This window comes from Rhineura floridana, chromosome 11 (genome assembly GCF_030035675.1).
Source record: "Rhineura floridana isolate rRhiFlo1 chromosome 11, rRhiFlo1.hap2, whole genome shotgun sequence".
Taxonomy (NCBI): Eukaryota; Metazoa; Chordata; class Lepidosauria; order Squamata; family Rhineuridae; genus Rhineura; species Rhineura floridana.
The window spans coordinates 59,875,372-59,896,893 of record NC_084490.1 but is presented as its reverse complement, the minus strand read 5'-3'; the positions used below and the strand labels follow the sequence as shown (position 1 = coordinate 59,896,893).

At 39.8% G+C, this 21,522-nt stretch overlaps 1 protein-coding gene across 5 annotated transcripts in view; it reads left to right on the top strand.

Moving 5' to 3' along the window:
- The window catches only part of MTHFD2L (methylenetetrahydrofolate dehydrogenase (NADP+ dependent) 2 like), a 44,365-nt gene extending 33,274 nt beyond the window's left edge, over window positions 1-11,091 (top strand). For 4 of the 5 annotated variants that reach the window (XM_061588847.1, XM_061588848.1, XM_061588849.1 and 1 more), the window contains 2 exons: window positions 5,547-5,672; window positions 10,408-11,091. In XM_061588847.1, the coding sequence (XP_061444831.1) occupies window positions 5,547-5,672; window positions 10,408-10,520 (239 nt within the window). In that variant the 3' untranslated portion in view covers window positions 10,521-11,091. Of the gene's footprint in view, window positions 1-5,546; window positions 5,673-10,407 lie in introns of those variants that run through there. The other variant, XR_009758354.1, reaches the window with a different exon arrangement.
- The last annotated feature ends 10,431 nt before the right edge of the window (window positions 11,092-21,522 follow it).

The window sequence follows — 21,522 nt, the reverse complement described above, 5'->3', positions numbered from 1 at the left end:
CACCTCCAGGTTCCATTATTTTTGTGCCACTTACTGAATTATCTTTAAAAGCTGGAACAAATAGGCAGTTTTTCAGTTCAAACTCTCTGGTGCCCTCTGGTGTTTTGCAAAGTAGCTTCACAGTGCCTATTCCTTGTGAATAGAAAAATTCTCCTGATGCTGTAATCACATTCTGTGTACGGGGGCTACAGTTTTTTAAAAGCCTTTTATTATTTATTAAATGCGTTGTTGCCCCAGAGTCAATTAAAAATCTGGTTTTATAATCATTATTCTTTCCATCAGATACATGGTAACTAGAATGCTTTACTTTAGGTTGGCTATTTGTTTTCCCTTCAGCTTCTCTTTTAGAAATCAACTCTTTCTTCTCTCTCCCTTCTAGTACTATTCTTTCTTTGTTTATCTGTGCCCTGCTGTGGCTTTGGGGCATGACTTGTCTCTCTATCCTGCCTTTGTTTGCTGTGTCTGCCCATCGTAAAATTTGCTTTCTCAGATAGAGCTTGTTCCTGTCTTTCCTTATAGTCCTGACCTTTAATATATGCCATCATTGGATCCCAGCTGCTCCAACTGTTTTAGTATGCCAAAAGAATGGAAATGGACTGCCTTCAAGTTGATCCTGACTTATGGCAACCCTGTGAATAGGGTTTTCATGGTAAGCGGTATTCAGAGGGGGTTTATCATTGCCTTCCTCTGAGGCTGAGAGGCAGTGACTGGCCCAAGGTCACCCAGTGAATTTTATGGCTGTGTGAGATTCGAACTCTGGTCTCCTAGGTCATAGTCCAGCACATTAACCACTACACCACACTGGCTCTCTTAGTATGCCAACTACCACCCAAAGATAGTCATTTAGAGAGACCAGTAGTATAGCTTTCTGCAAATCCTCATCTAAAGATTTTCCACAACTTTCTAATTTTCAGAGCAGACTTGTAAATCTGTCCAGATATTGATTGAGACTCTCCGTGTAAGATTGCCTCAGCGTGTACAGCAATTTATAGAGAAACGTCACATGATTTTTAGATTTTCTCTGATACACTTTCTCAAGCTTTTCCCGTATTTCCTTAGCATTTTTACAGCCCATGCAAACATTTAGCGCCTCATCTCATAAAGCACAAATAAGAAGAGACTTAACCTTGGCTTTCTTGCACTTCCAGAAGGTAGTGGCTGCTTGTTCTGCTGCTGAGGGTTCAGGATCAGTCAGGACTCCATGCAGATCCTCCCCTTCAAATTACATAATAGTCTTTCTCTAGCCTTGGTACCCTTGTCTTAAGTGCTGATTTTTCAGCCATGATTTCCTATAATTTGTTCCTCTTTTTTCTCTAACCTGAAGTCTCTTTTTGATCTCCTTTGTAAATCACGCACAGTACTTTGCTTTTTAGCTTTCAGGTACAACTCACAATTCAATTTAGCTTACTGGCCTCATAACCTTTGTTATGCATATGGAGAGTAATTCAGTGGTCTTAGCTGCCTGTACCAGTGTGTGTATTTACCTAAGAAGCAGGCTTTTACCCTGCATTTAAATCACAGAGACTTAAGACTTAGTAAAAGAAGAAAAGGCTACTTTATAGAAATACATAATAGATAGGAAAGGCATATCTAGTTCTAACTAACTAAGTTGGAGGCACAATGCCCAGACTTGGGTATTGCCCTCATGGTTCAGGAGAGAGAACAAAGACAACGATGTTTCCTCTCTCCTCGGACAATCGAAGAAAAAAACAAAAGGAAGGGCAGGTCAGCTTTCTTGAGCATATCTGTTTACTATGGAAGGAAGTTAGGTAGAGAAGAGCACAGGTAAAGGTAGGCAAGCCTAGCCAGCTGGAGGACCTTAACTCTATTTTCCTTCTAGAATGCAAACACAAGAACCCAAGCAGGAGTTGCTCTTGCCATACCTCCAACAGAAATGACATTTTAGGAATATAAAATCCTGGGCTGAGTTTCTAGCAGTCACCGTAATGGATAATCCAGAAACAATAATTAAGCAGATAGAAAGCTTTGGTCCTGGGCACGGCCCCTCAATTTTTTGGTGTGGTCCAATGTAAGGAAGGATAGTATCCCTATACTGCAGGAAGCCAAATTACAGCCAGGTTTACTTTTGCACTACTGAACTTAATTTTGTGTGTGTATGTAAAAGTGCTACATTTTATTATGTAACAGGGTCAGCTACATCTGCAGGATATTTTGTTTTGGACTCCTTGCAAGAATAAAGGAACCTATTCAAAATGTGGGTTTTTTTCAGTAGCAGCCTAGACATGTCTATGGAAAAAGATCACCCTCAAATTTGCCAAATGCCTTAATTATCTAATTATACCTGAGTATTTGCAGAATCTTTGGTATGCAAATATAATTATAGGCCTGTTTAATTCCACAAATACCAACATTTACTGAGTATTATTTTTTCCCTCTGTCACTCTCACTATTCTGCCCTTTTCTTCAAAGGTCTCTTATTCTCCTGCATAACTTGCCCTAAAGGTTGTGGTGGTAATGCTGGCCTTCTTGATAATCTGCCCACCCTTTCTAATTCCATTGCCTCTTGTTTTTTGAAGTTAGAACATAAGAACATTTGAAGAGCCTGCTGGATCAGGCCAGTGGCCCATCTAGTCCAGCATCCTGTTCTCACAGTGGCCAACCAGGTGCCTGGGGGAAGCCCGCAAGCAGGACCCGAGTGCAAGAACACTCTCCCCTCCTGAGGCTTCCGGCAACTGGTTTTCAGAAGCATGCTGCCTCTGACTAGGGTGGCAGACCACAGCCATCATGGCTAGTAGCCATTGATAGCCCTGTCCTCCATGAATTTGTCTAATCTTCTTTTAAAGCCATCCAAGCTGGTGGCCATTACTGCATCTTGTGGGAGCAAATTCCATAGTTTAACTATGCGCTGAGTAAAGAAGTACTTCCTTTTGTCTGTCCTGAATCTTCCCACATTCAGCTTCTTTGAATGTCCACGAGTTCTAGTATTAGGAGAGAGGGAGGAAAACTTTTCTCTATCCACTTTCTCAATGCCATGCACAATTTTATACACTTCTATCATGTCTCCTCTGACCCGCCTTTTCTCTAAACTAAAAAGCCCCAAATGCTGCAACCTTTCCTCGTAAGGGAGTCGCTCCATCCCCTTGATCATTCTGGTTGCCCTCATTCTGTAAGATTCTACTCTCGCTTCATATCTCCACATTGGTGTCCTGCTCTCTCCCTCTTACATTTCGTTTCAGATCTTGATGCCTGGCCTGCCTTCTTCCTGTCTGACAGTACCTCCACTTTGCTTTTAGGTGGTTTCAACATCAATGTTGGTATGTCTGTGAGCCACCTGCCTCCCCTTTTCTTTACTTTGTTCTTCACTTTGTGAGGACTCACACACACATTGCATTGGGTGCTCTCTTGACCTTATCTTAACCAAGACCTAATCTGACCAGTCTTCTGTGGAACTGCATTTGTCTGATCATCAACATCTTATCTCTCCTATTGAACTATTTATCCCTCATCTCACTAACCCAGGCTTACTCCTTCTATTCAATATCTCTTTGTAGGGGCAAAGGGAGTTGGCTTATTTGGTTCAATCCAAATGTATCCTCTCCTTGTATGCCACCTGCCTGGCAAAAGAAGACTGCTACATTCTCTGATCTACATCAACTCTAGGATCCCCTGTATTTTTTCAATCTACCTTAAATACTCAGTCAAAAGTATGTCCCCCCCCATCTAGACTTTGCCTCCTCCTGCAGTGCTGACATTGAAATTTCCTGCTGTAATCACTCTTCCACTCATTCTTTTTCCCTCTTCCAGGTCACCCTCAGCCTATTCTTGTCTACACGAACCCCCCTTTCACTTTATTCTCCTGTTGTCGTTGGCTACTCTTCCATGGGCCCCTTTAATCTTATCCCTCCCAATTCCTGGGTGCCATTTCTTCTTTCTCCTGAACCAACCACTCACCTCTGGCTCCTCTGCTATTGCATTAAACATGCCATGTTTTTCTCCTGTTCTCAAAAGAAGTTTCTTGATCTATCTTCCTTCTCTAACTACCTCCCAGAATTCCCCTGTGATGCCACCTCTATCTTCTTCAAATCCTTTCTCAAAACTCACTTTTTCCTTGAAACCTCTCACGAGCCCCAGTTCCCATACTCTTTTGTATCTAAGTCTAAATATGTGTCACTTTTGGGCAGCGATGTGCCCTACACCTTGTAAAGCACCAGACATATAGATGGCATTAAATAAAAAAGCTGTGTTCTAGTCATCACAGTGAAATATGAACAAAACTTATACAATCCATTCAGGAACAAAATAAATTGGGGATGAATTGCATATATTTGGGTTTATATGGGCTGTGGGGATTGGAGCTGCCAGAACCCTGATTCTGGCTGTAGAAACATCCATTCAGGTTGGATGCAGTTGCCAGTGCCTGAAGATCATATCTGATATGGGTTCTGGACAGTCATGGGGTGTCTGAGAAACTGGCAGGTGGCCTTGCCTAGGCTGACTGTGGGGTACACCAGGAAGACAGAGACCAGAAGGTGGAAGGAGGAAGCAACAGGGAGAAAGGACCCTGATATAGTGGAGAGGGGACCTGACGAGATTGTGCCGAAGAAGCAGGAGTGTCCCCAAAAAGAGGCCCAGTAGAGAGGGATTTGTGGCTCAAGGCTACCCAGGAACTTACTAGAGATGGCATGCCTTATTCCCATATTCCTTGGGGGAACCAATCCAGGCTTCAGTCCCTGCCTTCCCATCAATACTGGACTGATACTCTTCAAGAGTATTCTCAACCATTTGAAGGAATCCATTGTGCCTTGCATTCCTCCACACCAGGTCGATTTATTGTGGCTCCACAGAAGGGAGATGCTTGCCTTGTGCCTATCAGAATCAATAGCAGTTCCTTTTTGATTGGGGGTGAGGATTGAAGGGGTAAAGCCATAGGCGTTGGGTTTTTGTTTTTTTTTTTGGATGAGCTTTGAGGAAGGATTTGAAAGAGAAGGAAGAGGTAGCACCACATAAAAGCTCAGAGTGAGAGTTCCAGGAAGATGTTGGCTATGGAAGATGCAGCTAATCTGTGTAATCCACTCTTATCAGTCATGTACTGTGAGATTGCTAGAGTTTACCTTAAGTGGCTTTGAAAAATCATCCTAACTGGGTTCAAGTGACCTTATGGTTTCTGAATATTTGTTTCCAGCCATTCACAATGCTATAAAAAAAAAAGCTATCAGTTATACTGGTAGTAGTATTAGGGATGGAAGAATCTGTCAGTTTTGGTTCTCTCCATTTCTCATTTTTTCTATCTTAAATTCAGTTCCCCACATTTTTGCAACAGTATGTGGTCTTTTTTAAAGAAAAATCCTCGTGAAAATTGTTCAGCATTATAGTGCGACTTTCTCCTAACATACCTATTTTTGTCTGCAGTTTTGACTTATGTACACATTTTTGCAAACAGTTTTTCCTAATGGTCCTTTTTATATTATGTTCAATAAAAAGCTTTAGTATTCATATATCTCCCCCCCCCAACTGATGGTTGAAAACGGTCAGTAAATCACTTTTTTCTCAGGATCTGTAAATCCTAATTGGATTGATGGTTTTAGGTATCCCAAAGCTGATTACTTCTGATATGATTAAAGGAGGGGCAGCAGTGATTGACGTCGGTATCAACCATATCCGTGATCCTCTCACAGGAAAGACCAAGTTAGTGGGGGATGTAGACTTTGAAGGTAAGCAAACCGGGGGGAAATCTATTCCAGTTATGACTGGTCTTGGTTAAAAGAAAAATGTTGAGAGCAATATTGAAAGCTGATACAGATATTGGCAAATCTGAGGACTAAACTTTATGCAGCTGTTTCTTTGTTCAACTTCTAAGAATCTTGAGTAGTTCATCCGTGTGGCAAGCAACTCATGGGATCTGTATAATTCACTATATGGAAATAACTTCCAAGTAGGAAATTTTGATTTGTGTGGCCTTTCATAAAATATAGTTCACAACTTTTAACAGTAGCTATAGGCAGAACTGTCTCTCCCCTTTCTTAAGCTCTGCTGCTCTGGCAATATTTCAGCCAGCATTTTATAAATGTAGCATGAGCTAGTTCTTTTAAAATATGGCTTTCTGTTTTCCAGCCACCATTATGGATCTTGAATGGCGACCAGTGTATATGTGCTGAACGTCAGCTTTGATTTAACAGCTTCAAAGGAGGCAGTACATTACGTATATGTTAGGGATGGGATCCATTGGCTGGTGCTGGTTTGAAAGCATTCCGTTGACCTAACAGGCTAGCATCAATTTATTTATTTATTTAATTTATTTAATTTAATTTATATACCGCCCTAAGCCAAAAAGGCTGTCTGGGCGGTGTACATCAGAAATAAAACAAGCACAATATATAAATACAATAGATATAACAGAATAAAAACAAACAAACAAGCAAGGAACCAAACTACACCAAAATACAACAATAATGCAATACTGTTAAAATACACTATAAAATACACATAAGATACAGTTTAAAATGCCTGGGAGTATAAAAAAGTTTTCACCTGGCGCCGAAAAGATAGCAGCGTCGGCGCCAGGCGCACCTCATCAGGGAGGCTATTCCACAGTTCGGGGGCCACCACTGAAAAGGCCCTAGTTCTAGTCATTACCCTCCAAGCTTCTCGATGGGATGGTACTCGGAGGAGGGCCTTAGATGTTGAGCGCAGTATACGGGTAGGTTCGTATTGGGAGAGGCGTTCCACCAGATATTGCGGTCCCATGCCGTGTAGGGAATTTGAGTACATTCTGTATCTGCTAGCTGCTGTTTTTACCAATCTGTTTTCTTTTGCTCAGAAAAGATATTGATATTAATATCAATATTTTAAAAAGGAAATATTGATAAATTATCATTCTTACAATTCATCTTTTAGAAGCAGATTTTTTTTTAAAAGTCCGTTTTCAAAATAGCTGTGGAAATTACATTAAAATCTGATCCTCAGTGACTGAGAATAGGCGATTTAATGGGAAATTCGGTACCATCCAAATTGGGCAGATTTCTAGCACATTCCTATATCACAAGTGCAGTAGTGTAGTGGCAAGTTCAGAAGTGCAGGGTCCCTTCATGATAGTCACAGCACAGCCTCTCCCCCCCCCCTTTTAATGTTGGATTAAGAATGGGATTCTAGTTAATGCCTTCTCCCACAACAAGACATCCCTAAGAACCAATCTGCATGAAAGGGGAGAGTGTTAGCTACTGAAAAGAGTCTTCTCAGTGTCTGACCCACCTCCTTTTACTCTGATTGGCTCCAGTCAGCAGGAAAGGACAAGGAGCATGTTGGAAGATTCTTCTCAGTGGCCAATACATTCCCCTTTCATGCTGATTGGCTTGTAGGATGCTGGAGACCCTGCTCCCCAAACAGTAAGGGGTCTAAGTAAGTATTTTAGAATAGCAGTTCTAAAGCAGCTAGGCTGCAATTTTAATGACTACTCTGCAGTGACCCTTGCCCCTCCCTGACAATCACAGACCATGTCAAAACCTCTGCTGTTGCAACAGCTCCCAGCCTTGCACAGAGTAGCCAGGAGAAGCAGAGTAGCTTCTGCTCCTGGCTAGGATCTTTTGTGATGTCACTCACTAATCCTAGCAGCACCAGAAACTAGGTTTTGTTGGGGACAGGAGGAGAAAAATAAGTAAGTTTGTAGATTGTTCCCTTAATAATCACTAAGTATCCTTACAAAATATGTTATAGTTTAGGTCAAAAAAATGTGTGTCTTGTATTTTATCTCATTTTATCTTACTGTACACAACTTTGATAGTTTTGGCTGTAAAGCAGTTTATAAATCAGAAAACAAATAAAATACTGAATGAGGATTAGATTATTTATTTATTGCATTTGTATACCGCCCCACAGCCGAAGCTCGCTGGGCCGTTTACAACAATTAAAAACAAATATACAAATTAAAAAAAACAATTTTTAAAAAGCAATTTAAAAACACATGCTAAACTCTGATTGACAGTTCCATGCAAGATCTGCCAACCAAGATCTGCACACTTACTTTATCCTTACAACACTGCTTTTTATTTATGCACATAGCAATATTGACTATGAATAGGCTTTTCATTTGAGTTGAGTGAGAAGATATTCTCTGCTCGTGTATGATCATCAAGAGATGGTGACTGATTACTAAAATACTCTTTCATTTTGCACTTTATTACATTGCACAGTAGGAAATAACAGATGGTAAGCAGTGTGGAGATTTTAGCCTTTATTTCTTCTTAATTTTAAAAACATTTGAATTAAGAAGCTCACACCAGATTTTTGAAGTTGAGCTTGATTTTTATTTGTAAGGGGAGGAAATTAAGTGAACACTTGAAATTAATTGTAGTTCAAAGTAATTCACATTTTTGCCCCTTGCTGCCTTCCACTCAACTTTTCTAAAATCTCATGTGCCTATCTGCACAATGGTCTCTTACAGGTGTGAAGGTTCTAGTGTGTACAACTCTTGCTGCCTTATGGGTGTGTGTGTGTTTGAGCTTGCTCAGGACTCTGAATCAGCACACTAATTTGCAGGCTGTTGGTGTGCCTCATTCTGTTTGTTTGCTCCTCCCAGTATCCCATATTTAGATACTGAGACCATGATTTGACTTTTCTGAATATGAAAACCTGTTTTATTGCATGGACCTTACCAATATGTGTCAAGGTCCATACCAATCCAATATGTATGAATTGTTATTTCACTTAGACACAGGAATCCTAGAAAAGCAACAAGCACTTGAGCAATTAGCATTCTATCACGTGAAGTTAAGTTTTATATAGACATTATATCACATAATGTCGTATGCAATATTTGTTTCTGGTTCCTATTTACCATAAGACAAAACAGTGTATTGGCTGTAAAATAGGGACAGTTATTATCCAATAATATCTATAAGCAAAGAACACAAAAAATGTTAGTAATACTATTTGGTATGCGTTTGTACTCCCATTTTCCCTTGTAAAATTTTTCTTTTTTTCATTGTTGTAATGAATTATATATAAAATAAAAAGTGCCAAAGATCCAACAGTGTTTTGCTAAAATAGGCCTTTCACAAAGAAGTAGCACAGAATATAAAAATGTGCCCTAGGTTTGCTAAATACTACCCATTTTTTTAACCATATTTGGTTCCTGTTGACCACAGGGAGATGAGTATTCTGGACTAATAAATTCAATTGGGCCTGACATTCTCCACTTTGAAAGAGCCCCAAGAACAAGGGGTTTCCAAAGCAGAGGATCCTGTTTGTCAAGGATGCATTTCATTTCTTTTAGAATGTGAAGAAACATTGAAAATTCTAAAGAAATTGCTAAACGATGATATTCTTCTCCCTAAGCTAAGGCTCTTAAATAGAACATGAGCATTTTTCAGACTCTTTGGAAGATGAAATTCAAGGTGATCCACCAAGTTAAAATAGTTTGACATACTGTGGGCAAAGAGTCCCCAGACTTTATGTCGAATATGAGGTAATCTAGACATTATTCGGATCATGCTATCTGCTCAGACCTGATTTTGCCTCCAGATCTTGTATTCCCAGTGATGTTATTGGAAACATGATGATGCTGGAAGCCCCCCCCCCAAAAAAAAACTTGCTGGAGAAATAGTAAACCTTTAGCGCTTCCCATCCCATTGTGAGTGTGCCTTCCTCCCTCGAAGACACAGTGAGACCTGGCAATCTTCCCAGTGTTGCTCTGTTTTCCCCCTACCAAAAAAAAAAAGAGTTCCCTGTGCTCATTCCCCATCACGAGAAGTTGTTTTCACTTGTACATTTTCAAGATTTATGAACATCCCTCGATTTCTATATTTTTTTCTGAAATAAAGATGGTGTTATTTTTATGACTGTAGTAAGCAACTTGTCACTAATAAATTCTTAGACAGGGAACAGATGCTGATTTGGCCAAGATCTCAAACTAAATCTGTAGCGAAGGGAGGCTTGAACCCATCCTCACGACTGATTTACAGATGGCTTGAATTGGCCATTTAGTCAGATATGAGAGCAAGTCCTGAGGTTAGATATCTCTTTCCTACCCCCCACCCCCATAACACCCAATATCACAAGAAAACCATGGGACTATACCCAGTGATTTCAGAGGCTGTATTCATAATCCCTGATTACAGACTAGTCACACAATGGGGCAAGTGGGTAAACCTCAGATTTCCACATCTTGCCACATGGCTAGCCTCCATGCCCAAGCCAGTAACATTGTCCACTCAACCATACTGGTTCATACTTTATTTTGTGATGTTCATGTTTTTAACCTTGCATATGAAATTTTAACTTAGTAAAAAAAAACACCAGGCTCTAAAATGCTGGGTTTTTTAATTTATTTTTTTAAATGCCTCTCAACCTCCAGGATTGTTGCTCATAGTAGGTTTGTGGGTTGCTTTGTTTGATTACCAGCATTTTAACCTAATTTTCATAACGTACTTTCTCTTGCTTTTTTTATGTCAGAGGTAAAGAAGAAAGCTGGCTTTATCACCCCTGTGCCAGGAGGGGTAGGACCAATGACAGTTGCAATGCTTCTGAAGAATACATTGATTGCTGCTAAGAAACTTATTTACTAAGATCTGTGAATTTGAGCCATTCTATTTATTGATACATATACATTTATTTTTATTACAAATATATTTATTTCTAACTTGTATTTATTTATGTCAGAATATTGACAATAAGTTTCTTTGCAAACTTACAAAAATGTTTGTTGTTCTTCTGCTGAATATGCATCTAATGGCTTCGTGTATGGATGGGTGTAATTTCTATACATAATTCTAGTGTTAGCACCCGGTCCAAATTTAAGATGTGCAGGTTTTTGCAAAACAGACCTTGACAATGGGAATTCCATTGCAAAACAAAATGAGATCTTGGCCTGAGCATCAACTGCATGCCATTCTAACCAAGGATAATCAAAAGGGCTCATATTTTAACAACATTATGCATACATGGGGAAACTCCCAGATCTCACTATGCTCAGTACAAATAATTCAGGAATTTCTCTCGGAAAAGTCAGATTTTGATAGCTGAATATGTATGAAAATACTAAAAAGTAAATTATGTGTAATTTTTGAAGCACGCTCAGTATTTGTTGTTGCTGTAATCCTGTCTGAGGTGAAAAATTAATACACTTCATAGCAATTTGCTTCTATGTCTTGTTTGCCCACCACAGCCCAGAGCAAGGCATCAGCAACTCTGGTATTTAAGTTAATGGATGTGAGCTGGCCCATTTAATTCTCACAGCATAGCATCATTTCCATTGAGAAGGGAAAGGAATTTTTTTATGTAAAACTAATTGTGTGTTTGGTAATTTAAAATAAAACTATTACTTGTGTTACAATTCAGGGGGATTTTAAAAGTGTATGATCAGTATTTCCATGCCAGTGAAATGTAATTTTAAAACAGAGTAGCTATGATTGCTGAAAATAACCCATTCTGAAGATAAAACTAATTGAAATTGTTCATTGACCCATTATAAAAGTAGGCAGAAGTCCAATTAGGTACCTTGTCTGCATTTCTTTATTCCAACTTGAGGGGCTTGAATATAAAGACTCAGCATTGATTGCTACAATTGCAAGCAATTGCATGAATGAAGGCAAATCAGGCAATTTCTTCAAATAAAATAAAATAATTGGAAAGTGATAGATGTGGTCATTTTAAAATTATTTTATTTCCAATGAATGCATACGTCACTGGTTAGAAATTTAACAGTGGAACAGCTAAGCAAAGTTCATCTACTATCAGCCTGGATTAGATAGGCTTTGAATCTCAGAACTCTTCAGTGATTTACTATTTCACAGTGAATCTTAGTCATTTGTTCTACAGTTCATGCATTGACATAGTCAGGGGCTTCAATCCAAAAAGAGGCAATAAACGGAAGAAACAAGTTTACATGTGCAGATTGCCACACCATATGTGTAAGAAAACAGAGTGGCAGGGTTTATATAGCAGATTGGCTTGTAAGGGTGATTTTCTTCCTGAGCTAGAGAACCACAGGATATTGCTGAATGACAACTCCCATCAGCCCTAACAAGCATGGTCAGGGACCAGGAATGATGGAAGTTGTTGTTCAGCAACATCTGGAGAGCCAAAGGTTTCCTACAGACTGACTTAGAAAATGTGGTACAGAGCATCCATTCATAGATTATCTCTGCAAATTTGTTTACATGTATTGTTGATTTCATAAGTGTGAGAACTCCCTGGATTGGCAGTGACAGCAGGTATGGCTTCTATTTATCTGAGGGGGAGCAGCGGGACTACCTGTCACTCATCTCCAGCCCTAGCCAGGCTGCCTTGATCCGTGGTTGTACTTAACTAAAACGTTACCAGCACATTTTGCTCAGAATGTGAACAAAGGCAAAGTCTGCAAGGGGGGGGGAGGTAAGACTGCCTTCTGCTGCTGCTCCATCATTTGCGGGTTGAATTAAATATTTACTAAACATATTTATGAATCTCCTTTTCACCTACAAGGCCCCCAAGGCAATATTCAATATTAAAAATGCAGGAAAAAGCACACAAATGAAAACCAACCATTATTTTAAAAAGCTAGAGGTAGAATTTAAATTGCATCAAAATATTATTTATTGATACTGTATTTGTTAGACATCATTCAGGGCCGAGTCTGAATTAATTGTAGAAAGACCCTGGTGCACACCTGACTTGGAGACTCGCAAGCAGGATTTTTTGCCTCTCATGGCTTGGATTGGGCCTCTCTGCTAGTCCTGACACCAGGGATGATGCAGTGAGGGCAGACCACTCCCTGCCATCAGCCTAAAACTCCATAAGTAGTTTATGGCCTAATACAGGGGCGATTCTTTCCCCCGTTGCCCAGATGAATTCACCAAAAAGCAGGCGCAAGCCCTGATTCTTGCTGCAGCTGTTGAGGCTTGTTCAGAGGCTCTGAATTTAATGGGCAGATGCAGGACACTGACGCTGGGAAACAGTACTAGGTTACTGAAATTTCACGGTATGAAACAGATCTTGCAGAGTTCTGAACAGGCTCAGGATGAACCCAGCTCATTTTGGATGTCCATTGGATGACACACACTGGTACTTGATGCTTAGTCCAATATGAATTGAGGGAGATGAGGCTGGAGCTCAAAATGCCATCAAAATTCAGATAACCCCAGATTTAGGGAGCTTCTTGCTTTTACAGGGAGCTGTTTGTGCTACCAGTTCCTACACTAGGATGATGGGGGTGGGGCTTCCTTTGAAACAGTAGGCATGATCATCTGTTTGGGACCAGGAGGGGGCCTTCTGGACCATCTAGTCCAATCCCATGCTCAGTACGGGACATTCAGTGCTACAGCATCCCCAACATTTGGTTGCCAAGTCTCTGCCTGAAAAACTGTTGAGGTTTATGCAAACAAAAGTATTCATAATCCAGGTGTATGGAATGGCGGTTGTCCAGACATGTTTACTGAAAAGTTATTTATGTTGTGCAGACATGGTCCTGGAAGACTAGTTGTTATAATGTGCTCTGAAATTGATTCTCTACATGTTCAGTCAACTAGTCAAAGATACATGGGAGAGAAATGCAGAGCCTAACAAGAATGTCAAAAAGCAAAAAGAAGAATCACCTGCTTGTATTCAATCCATGTGGGGAAATCAGGAGAGAATAGAGGTATTCACTGATCCTATCCAAATGGTCATCCTGATGCTAGAGTAAATATGCAGTAAATAAACATGGCTGACACAGCAGCAATTGGGGTGGACAGCACACAAAAGATTATGGAATTAGCATGCCTGAAAGCTTCAATGGATTTCTAAAATGAAAAGTAACACTAAGAACACTTAAGAAATGTGCTAAAGGTTGGGGTTGATACGTGTTTTGACCAAGCCAGTTTATTCCAGAGTTATGTGCTCTATGGCCAGAAGAACATTTTTACCAAAACCAATTGTTTGATAGCAGTTTTGATGTGAAAATTGTAAATTGCTTGAGCATTACCAAATTACTGTCATTGATTGATGTGCAGTTCTTTTGATGAGGGTTGGCACAACAGTTCAGTGACTATTATGTGACCATAAGCAAATATTGGCAAATACGCCATAATGACTGAAGAATTGCCCAGCCATCTACTTGGCAAAACTGCCATAAAAATTGGTGGGGTTTTTTTTGGGGGGGGGGTAGTAATTGCTGTTACTTTGCTTTATTTCTCTTTGAGTAATTTCATTTTTTAAAAAAACTGTAGCTAACTGCAGGCTGATCCTGGTATTTCAGGATAAAGCCAGAGAAAAACCATGCAGTGAACCTTTCACAGTAGAAATCAGAGAACATCATTAAAACTTAACAATTGATGATATTTTTAAAAATTAATTTTCATTGTTTCACAAAATAAGTTATCACATCTGTTGATGATTAAAAACCTCTTTTTTGCTGTTCTGACAAAGTTAATGCTTTTAAAATATTTGATATTTGACCAGCCAGTTGACAAGATTTTCTTTGTCTGGGCAAATGCTTAGCCCTTTGGATTTTTCAGTGGCTACTACAAGGTATGATATAATATTACAATGGCTGTTTTGTAAGTTACATTATGAAAGCCCACCACAAAGCAAAACAGATTTACAAACCAGACGTTTTCTTGTGGCTTGAACTAAAATCTGAGCTGCAGAAGAATTATTAGCTTCCTTCTCCACCTCCTCCCTTAACTTTCAATTATCCTTCCACCTGAGGCAGGGGTGGCTAATTTGTGGCCCCTCAGCTATTTTTGGATTCCAGCTCTCATCAGCACCATCCAACATAACTAATGGTTGGGAATTATGGCTACTGTAGTTCACCAACATCTGAAGGGCCACAGGTGAACCACCCTGCCGGATCTTGCCAGGAGATATGGCAGAAGGAGCAGTGGCATGCTCAGGATGAGAGATGGAGGAAAGTTTTTCCTCCCACCTCAGCCAGCACACTGGTGCACTACTACAAAATATGTTAGGGTGCTGGGAGGTGTGGGAGTAAAGGGGATACACCTTCCCTATCCCGTGTAAGCTGCTGCTGTTCTCACCACTCAACCACATAAGGCTTTAAGGGAAGGATGTTTGAGGAAATGGGATGCTGGCAATGAGAGTGTTTTGGAGACGGGGAGAAGGCCCCCCCCCAGCCTCATACTGGGTTATTTTCATTTCTCTCATCCATGAAATGACTTCCAAGTCAAGTGGGGGCAAGCTTGCCTATCTAGTCTTTATTTTCAGGGCTGGCACCAGATTGCAGCAGGCCCTCAAAGGTGGTGGTGACGCAGGAGTACTACCGCTGCCACTGGGGGCTTATATGGTGTGGCCGCATCAGCACACTGCACGTGAATGCCTGCCATCACCCCAGATGACCGAGGGAGTGTGTTAACACTCTCCTGCCATCTTGGGTGATGGCAGTCGTGCACACAGCACGCTGACGCAGTGATGCAGGCCAGCCTGTGCCAGTGGCAGGGGGGGTGTTGCCTGGGAGAGTGGCTCCTGCTCTGCGATCCACGCCAGCATCACATCACAGGGTGCGCGCTCCGTGACTCTATGCTAGTGTGGATTGCAGAGCAGGGGTTACACCCACCCAGCCTCATAACTGAAACCATTCGCTCTCTATTTTCGTAAAAATTGTTTGTGTATTTCCCAACACATACATTCTTTTCAAGGTACATTTCTTAAATTATATATTTTACTTTGTTGAAGCATGATGTTTTAATCATACTCCATACCAACTATATTTTATTCTTGTTTAATGAGTGACTCCATTTGTTGGGAGTTGTGGAAATGAATTCTTTGTATCCCCAAACATACACTTATATGCATGGAGTTTATTTCCCAGCTCTTGTGCCTATTTTCTTGTTCCAAAAGATGCTATGGATGCCATTTTGAAAATATAAAATTCCCCAAGGAAGACCAGGTGACATCTCTTAGATTCTGTTCAGTATGGTCAAAATATACGAAAGAAAAGAACTATGAATCACAAACTGAACGGTTCTCTTATGCTCTGCCCAATTATAAGAGACTCTTGAAAAAAGATGTGTTTATTAAGTTATTTATTAGATTTATATCTCACCCTTCCTCCCAGTAGGAGCCCAGGGTGGCAATACAGTCCAACCTTACATGTCAACTTAGAAGTAATCACCATGGAGTTCAGCCGGGCTCTCAAATTTAAGCTCTGTACATACTAACCAATTTGTAATGCAAAAATGTGGTCTTTCTCAAATAGCTCATGCTTGTCCTCAACATGCTGCTTTTAATCTAGATGGATTCTAGATCCTACCATCTACAAAGATGGGTGCGGTTACTTGATACATGTTTGAAAACCCTCCCCTTAGGTTACCGACACTTTTTTCTCCCTTCACATGCCCAGGTGAATGAAAAAGGAAGTGGTGATGATGATCTTCTTGGTACATACCCACCAATAACATCACTGGGCAGCTGTGGATACATCCCCATTGCAGGGTAATGCAGAATCAATCTGCAATGAGCTTTTATTTTCAGAAGGAATCCAGTTTCACAAGAAACACTTTTCAGGGGCAAAAAATATGCAATAAATCTAGATTGTGTGTGGGCTACATAGAAAAAAACAGTCTCTATTGCCTGTGACCGTAATATGTTAAATTTATTAACATTTATCAGCTCATGTAAATAGAGGTAAATCTTGGGCTTAAATAAGCCAAAATGCTTTGCAAAAGGTTGATATACTGCCCCTGGTGTCAGCAGCTCTTCAGGGTTTCAGACAGGGATCCTATCCAGTCCTACCTGGTGATGCTGGGGATTGAACCTGAGACCTGCATGCAAAGCAGATGCTCTGCCACTGAGTTATAAGTAAAATCATACCCTTAACTTATTTCAATTGTATCTACTAGCCATGATGCCTACACTCTGCCTCCATAGTCAAGGCAGCATGCTTCTGAATGCCAGTTGCTGGAAACCACAGGGCGGGGGGGGGGAGGAGTGCTCTTGCGCTCAGTTTCTGTTTGTAGGCTTTCTATGGGCAACTGGTTGGTCACGCTGAGAATCAGATGCTGGACTTGATGGACCATTGACTTGATCCAGCAGGCTCTTCTTATGTTCTTACATAATAATATTTCCTATGTGCCTAGTTTCTTGAACTTTTTGTTTTTAAAAATTAGAGTTATAAAAAACTGAAATTAAAAATGTTAATGACAGAATGTGTCCCCCAAATCAGTATATGCTGCTTTGGCTGGAGGTGGGGAAGCAGTTAGGCCCTTCATTGCGTTTCTGGAAATTATCCTCTCCCTGCACCCTTTTCATCCTTTGTTGTCATCTATTTGCAGACAGACCTTGTCCAGGTTAGAACTCAGTTATAGATGTCTCGCACTGTCCCTTTGATCACACACACTTTCATGAATGACTTGTTTGCAAACATGTGTTTGTCTTGTTTCTTGTGTATTCTCTAAACATGCACATCCAGCAAAGTCTTTCTCCTGTCTCAAAGTAAGTTTCCCCATCATAACAGTGTCCTTGAATGCACAATTATGCCCACAGGTAACAGGAAGCTGGTGTTTTTTTTAACCCACCTGATCACATTGCAAGATAGTGGTAGCTTCCTAAATCAGTGTCTAGTTGCTCTGAGGCTTCATACCTGTTGCCAGATGCACAATTATTTTCAACTGGAAAGAACAGAAGATGACAGTTGGTTCTCTATAAATGTGTGAGAGGCAAAGGAGCACAAGTCTCAGAACAGACGGATTTGGAAAGAATAGTACACTAGCACTGATGACTGGTATGGCTTTTGGAATTTTTATAGAAAGATAGATAGCTAAAATGTATATCTCTTTCATTTTAGAATATCTGATTTCATGTTTAAACTAGAGCTGCAAACTTTCATTTGTTTCATTTGCAGACTAACCAAGGTTTTTGTTGGTTAATTAGCGAGAGTTAATTTTAACTAGTGAGCCTGTTTAAGGGCACATTTTGTTCATTCTTAAAAGTTTTTGTTTTTGATAATTTACTGTAATATGAAAAAACACTTTCCTTCTAATAAATGAGCTAGCTTTTGCTTGTTAAATTCTGAGTTCTCTTACATATAAAAAGGCACCTATATTCAAGCTTTGATAATATGCAAATTAATTTATATTTAGGCAGAAATCCAGTGCCCACTTGTCTGGGAATAAGTCCCATTGAACTTAGTGGGACTTAACGTTTGAGTGGACATGTAACCATTGTAAAGGTAGGTGACTCACTAAAAAATCTTGGATCAGTTCTAGTTTGAGCATTTGTTTTGATGACATTCAGGCACTTTTCCAGTAGTTTAAATGAAATTAAGTAATATATATACACATGCCATCACTTTTCCCATTATATTTTTGAATAAATATTTATTATATGAGTTTTTTCAAAGAATCTAAGTAGTACAAAAACGTATGTGAGTACTAACATGTTTGTCCAGCATTTTACAGGAACATGTTTGATCAGCAGGAGGGTATTACAATTAACATTTTAAGCAACCCATCTGGGAACTGTACAAAATGTTTTTTTTTTTACAATAATTTTTATTCAAATTTTCATAAAACAAACAAAACAAAATCATAAAACATTCAAAGACAAAAAACAAAACAAAAAAATGATTAAACAAAAAAATAAAACGTTGACTTCCCATTTGTCGCAGATCAGTTATAGGTCTACAATATATAACAATCCTGTCTCTTAAATTATATTATAAAATCACTTTCCTCCAGTAGTTATCTTAATTAATCATCAAATCTCATAAACATTACTTTATTCTTTCCACAAAAAGTCAAAGAGGTTTCAATTCTTTAAGAAATATATCAATTTTTCTCCAAATAAACATGTCGATTAATCCATCTCGTTAATAATTATAATAATCTTATTGTCATAACCATAGTCCAAATAAACATGTCGATTAATCCATCTCATCAAATCTGTTAAGTCCAATAATTTCAATAGCCATTATTCCATTATCCCTATTAATTCCATCTTCCATCTTCAATAGTCCTGTTAAGTCCAGTAATTTCAGTGTCCAATCTTCCATTATCAGTATTCCATAATAATCTTGCTGTCATAGCCATAGTCATATAATAAGAGTCTGATGGGAATTTCCTCTATCCCAAATATTTTCTTGCCATCGATTCTGAATAAGTTGCTGAAATATTGTTGTAAAGTCATATCTCTGTTCTTTTTTACAAAATGCACTGGCTCATCTCTTGAGAGTTTTTCCATTGTCACATGGCTGCAGTTAATTCCATAGATTTTCTCTATATCAAGCTCCATCACGTCATTCCAGTCCAGAAAATTATCCAAGCCATTGATAACTTTATCTCTAATATCTTCATTAATTTCTTCAGAGATAACGTTAAATTCCAAACAGTAGATTTTATTTCTAATATCCATAAACTCCAGATCTTTTTCCAATTCCACATTTGTTCCAATCTCCAGGGCTTGTATCTTCCCTTTATTTTTTCTTTTCTCATCTCTGATCTCATTCTCCTCTCTCACAGGATCCCCTATTTCTTTAAGCTCCTGCGTCATTTTGCTCAGTTCAATTTTCAGCTCCTTACTGCCCTGTCGCAGGGTTTGTTTCGTTATCTCAATCTCATCCATTATTTTCTGAAACATAATTACTTCCAGATTCTCAGCCACTTTCTTGATTGCCATTTTTAAAACCACGAAAACAAAACAAAAATAAAGAAGAACCACTTCTTATTTCAGCAACAATTGGGTTAATATTCCAGGCTTGATGACATCACAGTATAAACAGAGCAGCCTGCCTTATCTCTCTATGTTCAAGAATACAAAACAAATTTAGTTCCCAGCATTAAAACAGTTAGTGGCGTCGTGAAGAAGCAGATTCGTCAAAATAAAATAGACCAAAAAGAGAATAGTCCCAGACAATATAATGTTCCAAAGTTCATATTTTTTATTTTTTTCTCCTCGGAATAGAAATCCCTCTTCTGTTTATATCTTTAGAATGCACTTCCAGGACAGCTTTTTGCAATAGAAGCAGAGATAAGCTGTTAATTTCGTGAATAACAGAGAAGAGTTATAGCTCACCCAGAAGCTCTTTAAAGCTGATTCATTTGACAAATCTCTTTTTGCTGCAACAATTTAAACCAAGTAAAAAAAAAAGATAGAAAGAAGGGTGCTTGCCTGTTAGTCCGTTTTCTCTTTGAAGAAAAGATAAACGTGTCGCATTAATCAGATAGAGCTTGTTCGGAAGTCCGTCCGGCATTGCTGGCTGGACCTTTTCTCATAAATTAATGAAATCCAGTCCTCCCAACAAAAACAGGCTTTTGAGGTTGATCTCTACGTTTCACCCTGCCCGGGAGAAATTTCATCAGTCAAAAAAAAAATGTTCTGACTGATTTATATCTGAATAAGCTTCTTCTGAGGCGGGAGCCCGTCTCAAAAGCAGGCACAGGCGAAGTCACCCTTCCCGGAAGTCGGAACTGTACAAAATGTTCTGAGGTCTTTAAAAAAAAAAATTAACTCAATAATGATACATTACCAGAAATATTGGATCGCTTGAATTAGTACACACACGTTTCAAAGGGATGCTTTTAACAAATCAATTTAAATATCTGAGGATAATCTTACCGGCTTGCTTTATGCAGCAATGGTACAGTGAAGTGACGGCTGCTGTCACTTTATCACCCTGGTGGATGATATTTGCCAGGAACAAGACAGCAGGAGCGCCATGCTGTTGATTCTCCTGGATGTCTCTTTGGCTTTTGTTACCATCACCACAGCATCCTTCCCGATGTCAGGTCTGAGATGGGAATTGGAGGCACCATGCTTTCTTTGGTGGTTCTGCTCCTCCCTGACGGGCAGATTCTGGAAGATGGTGCTGGTGGGCTGTTGCTCTGCACTGTGGCCCTTGTGCTGCAGGATTCCACAAGGGTCTATTCTCCATGCATCTATATATGAAACAGCTGGGAGAGACCATTCAGACATTTGGAATTTGGCACCATTAATGATACCCATCTCTCTCGCTCTCGCTCTCTCACTACTTGAATAGTTTGAACATGTGCCTGAAGTCAGCAATGGTCTAGATGAGGGTTAATAAACTAAAGATCAATCCAGATAAGACACAGGTAGTGGGGGTGGATGACTCATTGGACCATTAAGGTGATGTTCATTGGTTCCTGGGTGAGGTTACCCTCCCTCTGAAATGCCAGGTTCATAGCTGGGTGGTGGCAGCTGCTTTTAGATCCAGCTTTTCCTTATGGATGCATAAGCGGCACTCCTATAATAGCTACAGTAGGGCCCCACTCATATGGCGGGTTATATTCCGGACCCTTGCTGAAAAGTGGAACTCACTGAATAGAATGGCATGCGATGCCCGAAAACCGCTGTAAAAGTGGAACAAGTGCCGTATGAGTGGGGCTTTAGTCTAAATGTGTCTAACTGAGACAGCCTCACTAGCGAAGCACTGTAAAGCAAAGCGCCGTAAAGCAGGGCCCTACTGTACTTATGTATTTCCAAAGACCTGGCTGAGTCACTGGTCACCCCAACTGCATCAGCACAAAGTGGTATGTATTCATTCCTGCATTGGACCCTCCCTGCTTCAGGTCAGCAGCTTGTCAGAGGTCTCAACTGCAGTGAACAGCAATATCACACTTGAAGGAGATGCCTTGTGCC